The sequence below is a fragment of the Opisthorchis viverrini genome (assembly GCF_000715545.1).
Source record: "Opisthorchis viverrini unplaced genomic scaffold opera_v5_649, whole genome shotgun sequence".
In the NCBI taxonomy this organism is placed as follows: domain Eukaryota; kingdom Metazoa; phylum Platyhelminthes; class Trematoda; order Opisthorchiida; family Opisthorchiidae; genus Opisthorchis; species Opisthorchis viverrini.
In genome coordinates this window covers 52458-56898 of record NW_008752295.1, presented here as the reverse complement: position 1 = coordinate 56898, position 4441 = coordinate 52458, and the positions used below count along the sequence as shown (strand labels likewise).

General features: G+C 43.1%; 2 protein-coding genes across 2 annotated transcripts in view; one reads left to right on the top strand and one right to left on the bottom strand.

Annotated features, from left to right (window-relative positions):
• Positions 1-239: 239 nt before the first annotated feature.
• Positions 240-1060, bottom strand: T265_11886 (hypothetical protein; the record flags this gene model as incomplete). The annotated part of the gene is made up of 5 exons (XM_009178700.1): positions 240-383; positions 440-584; positions 623-669; positions 752-884; positions 926-1060. The coding sequence occupies 5 exons, from the start codon at positions 1058-1060 to the stop codon at positions 331-333; spliced, it is 513 nt and encodes a 170-aa protein (XP_009176964.1).
• A 3242-nt stretch (positions 1061-4302) lies between these two features.
• The window catches only part of T265_11885 (hypothetical protein), a gene marked incomplete at both ends in the record, with an annotated part of 10808 nt that continues 10669 nt past the window's right edge, over positions 4303-4441 (top strand). The window contains one exon of the mRNA XM_009178699.1: positions 4303-4386. Within this exon, the coding sequence (XP_009176963.1) occupies positions 4303-4386 (84 nt within the window). The remainder of the gene's footprint in view (positions 4387-4441) is intronic.

Sequence of the window (4441 nt, the reverse complement as noted above, 5' to 3'; positions counted from 1 at the left end):
AAAGAACTGAGCCGGATACACTTACCAAAGTTCGCGCGATTTCTCAAAGCTAAAATTCCCCGGGAAACTCGTAGATTAGCGTACAACTCACGAGGATAAACGTGTTGATTCGTTACGTACCGAAACTTCAACCACTTAGCGCTTTGCAGGCTAGACTTGGGGACCAGTTATATAACTGTTTTGACAAACAAACCACGTGATCACTTGTTCCTTCCAAACGCCGAAAAAAAAGTCTTTAAATTCCAGGAAGTAATAAAAAGTTTGTATTCAAAACATATTTATACATAATTGGAAAGCACACACAGTTTCTATTTCGTACTTGATAACTGTTCATAACTCCTCATGACTTGTATCGGTCGATGGCTTTTCTAACACGTCTATAACTGGAATTAATTAATTGGTTAATTAATGCAAACTAATGTAATAACGACCAACTTACCTGTATCGATAAGAGAACGTGAACTCCGCAATCCACTGATGAGTAAATCCTTCCACTCAAAAGTGGAGGCGGCTTTGAAGATGGTGTCGGCATACGGACCAAACTCATCCATGAGAATCTCACCGAATTCTTTGAATCGTAACACCTTCAGAAAGTGAACCATTGAACATGAACGTCACCTACCAAATCGTCAAGCGAAGGTTCCTTGTCGGGCTTAGTTTCCTCTTCCACTGAAATACAACAGTTTGTACAATTAAATTGTGACATTTTTATTCGTGTCATCCCTTGTTGTTTGGGATCTGGAAGACTCACCGTTTTTCACGGATTTTGCACCCTCTTCAAAGGCCTTTTTTATATTCCCAAAAGCACTCATCAAAGTCAATGCATCTCCAAGGCCAATTTTTTCGTCCTTCACCATATTTGCGAAGAGTTCCATTCCTTTGGACTGCAGGATTATCAAAAGTGTGGAATGGATGGATCTCTTACAAGCACGTCTCCGCCAAAATCATCTGTCTCCGTGGATTCCTTCTTTTCATCGTTTTCTTGCTCCTTACCTTCTTCTGGAGTGGACGGGTCAGCACAGACGAAGGATAACAGGAGCAGAAACGCATAAAAACGCATGTTGAATGCCGTCTTTCTACCCAGGTAACCTGTCCCGCAAAATATATTTTGTTCTCCGAGGCGACCGTGTTCGTTTTAGGCTACGGATGCCATCACCTGATCGTCATCCAATCAGAACGCGAATTAGAGGTTCGCTCACCTCTGATTGGTCAAACATGACGTGCCGAACGGAATGCACACACGTTTCAGCAAACTGAACCTCTATGCTGTTGACACTATCGTTTTGTTGACCAGCTTAACTGTCGTGTGTTTACAGTAGCCAAACCGTGTAGCTCCGCGATTCGTCAAATTTTCAACAACACTGCACCTGTATGTCTGCATTGGTCACGACCTGTGCGGTTTACATGGTGAATGGTTGTCTCGGTGTCATCGTAGTTTCGTGAAACTCACTATTTTAGCCATGCTGCTTGTGCACTCTAACCCGCCCTCGCCAGTCTGAACAATAGAACCCATCAGTTAGAACATGTGTTAAGTCTAGACGCGCTGGAGTACCAGCACCCGTAACGGTCCGAATGCATCTGTCAATAAGAAGGTAAAACCCTCATCGCCCTTCTACTCACAGGTGTTCAGTGACAATGTGGAAGGATGGTGGAAAGTCGGAAAAATATAAATTCGCTGATGATGTCAATGAATATTACACAGAGGACAGTGTGGTTCATCCATTATTTTTCCGCTGTTATAATCTGAAAGAATTCTCTACCTTGGAAGATTTAATTGCCACAGCGTCCTAGATTATCGGTCTAGAGTAGAGTAGCTGATCAGTCAGTTACGCCACCGCGGAGTTTGGAGATAGTCTCTAACAGCCGAGAATCTTGGTCACGAAAATCACTCGACGCTTCCACAAACTGATGAAATTTTCATAGTTTTGATGATACGAGTTTACCTTTCCACGCAGTCGAGTTCGAGATACCTGCGGCTGCAACTTATTGACCGGAACTTCCGGGGTTCGAACCTCGGCATCGTGACTGCTCCTGTCTAGGTTTGGGCAGGAGTAGTATCTCAACCCTGGTGTTTTATCATGACAGCAAAGCAATTAGACACCGATAGGTGTTACAACTTTTACTACTATTACTATAAAAATTACGCAGACCAAGGAAATGAGATTTCTTTCCCAAATGCGACAGCTTCAAAGAAATTGACAAAGTGGACAATGAACTAACCCGATCGCTAATACAGGCCAATGGGCAATAATGGGTCTCGTTCCGTGGGTCTTGCGTTCCGTGTCAGAAACGTTCAATATAATAACGATTTACTCCACTCAGTCGTAACGTCGTGAGTACTGTTCTTTGTCAGGGTTGAGTTCATTTGATTCGCCTGTCTTGCTGATGGTCAGGGCTTTCCCCCGTTGTTTTTGTGTCTAAATAAATCTTCAGATAACTACCAGCGTAACGATGTATACTACTGAGGATACATGCCAGTAGTGTTTCGTCAAGGGTCACGTCGCCGTCCTCGTATCTTGTGGAAGGCTAGTAAGGTAATTATGGGACTGATTTACGGTATCTGTTCATAACTGTTTATTCTTCAAACTATCGCGAAAGTTCAGTAGCACTCTTTAGAGTAACCACTCTTTAAAAATTCCGTGCAAATAAGGTCCTACTTTCATCATACATAGCTTCTAACCGCTTGATTCATGTCGGTCAGTAGGCCGCGCCGCAGGGTACTGAGCTGAGGCTTTGCTGTTGCTAAACACTCGTTTTCTGTCCTGAATAGGCCCAGTTGGTTAACCTACCTCTGACTGGAGTCAGACTCCTCTCTCTCCAGAGCTCCTCAACAGTAGATGCCGTTGGTCACGCGACGGTTTGAACTGCGAGCTGTGTGTGATACCAGTACATCATACTGGAAACCAGATAATGGTAGAATCCTCGACTGGCTCGAACCCTCGATTAAGGACCTATTAACCGTCCTGGTTGTGATAATCGATTGATCTGCGAATCCGTTTAGTCCCACGAACAATGTGTTGGATAGGCAGGGCCCCATTTTCCCCACGGTGACATTTGGTGCTTCTTTTAGAGTCTTTTTTGTTTGACATTTATAAGCAAAACATATGACTTTGAAAACAATTTCTTCGTGTACCTTCATTCTCTAGTCGAAAGGTGTCTACAAGTACGAAAAACGTTCTCAGTACTATTTTCATGAAGGAAACTACTCACAAGGTTGCTGAAAACTCTTCGACAGCCCACTAACGGTTTCGCCAATTTGGGCCTCGCAGGTAGGCGCAGTCCCCGACTTTCCGTTAACCTTATGTTCTACTTGGAAACCAGAATGCGAGAAATTTGCGAAATACATTCATTTGCAAACAAATTTGGTCCTGCGTTTATGACGTTGTTAGGCTTAGAAACCAAAAAGTTTGTTTAAATTTAAGGACGCTAATTTAGTCCGTTCTTTTGTGAATCGATTGATTTGCAACTGAGTGAATTACTCGAAAAACAGTGCAATTAGGGTTCAAGTGGAACATAAGGTTGATGGGACTGCGCTTATCTGATGACCTCGAATTGGAAGGTCGAAACCGGTCGTGGGCTGTCGAAGAGTTTTCAGCAACCTCGTGAGTAGTTTCCTTTATGAAAATATACTGCGATATCTCGAATATCATGCCAACTGAAACATGAGGCGGCCTGTGTGCAGCACATTCAGTTGTAGAATATCATAAACGAGAGACTCAGCTGAGTGTCCCATGAAAACCAAATTGATTTGCAAATTAGCGCATTTCTCGAAAAACGGTATCTAGTTGTAAAAGAAAGTGTTGTATGAATAGTGCTCAACGCGTGTGCTCCAAAACCTACATAAACCTTGATATGGGTACGGTAATTCCACTCGCCATGGAACAGACAGGTATCACATACTGGAAGATACCTGATTGTTTCACTCCTTGATCACCCTAAAGCCCAGGTGAAGAAAAACGAATGTCGCTTTCGCCCCCAAGTCAAATTCGTTTCTTGGCAGTCCCGTTTTTTTTCAAATAATGTTGAAATCTCCTCAGGTGTTCGGGGTTTTGGATTTTGAAGACTCCGATTCGTGAATAATTGCTTGTTGGTCTACGTTAACCGTGTTTGAGTTCTACTCACTGAATTCGCTTCGCTTGCGCGACCCACTCAGCAGCTACTGATTCATACAGCGGAACAGTTAGATCAAGACTTCACAGTAAAGTCTCACATGGTTGGTCACAAATATGGTCAGTTGCATAAGTGGCGAAACACATCATAATCGTCGTCGTCATCATCATCAACATCATCATTAACGACAGCATGACATCAGCGTTCAACACCGATAATTCAATGCCGTACAACCATGACTTATTTGAAAGCCTTATTGTAAAGAAAAGAATAAAGGTGGATGGGGGGGGGACTTAGTGCTAGCTTAACACAATCATTCCGAGGTGCCTAC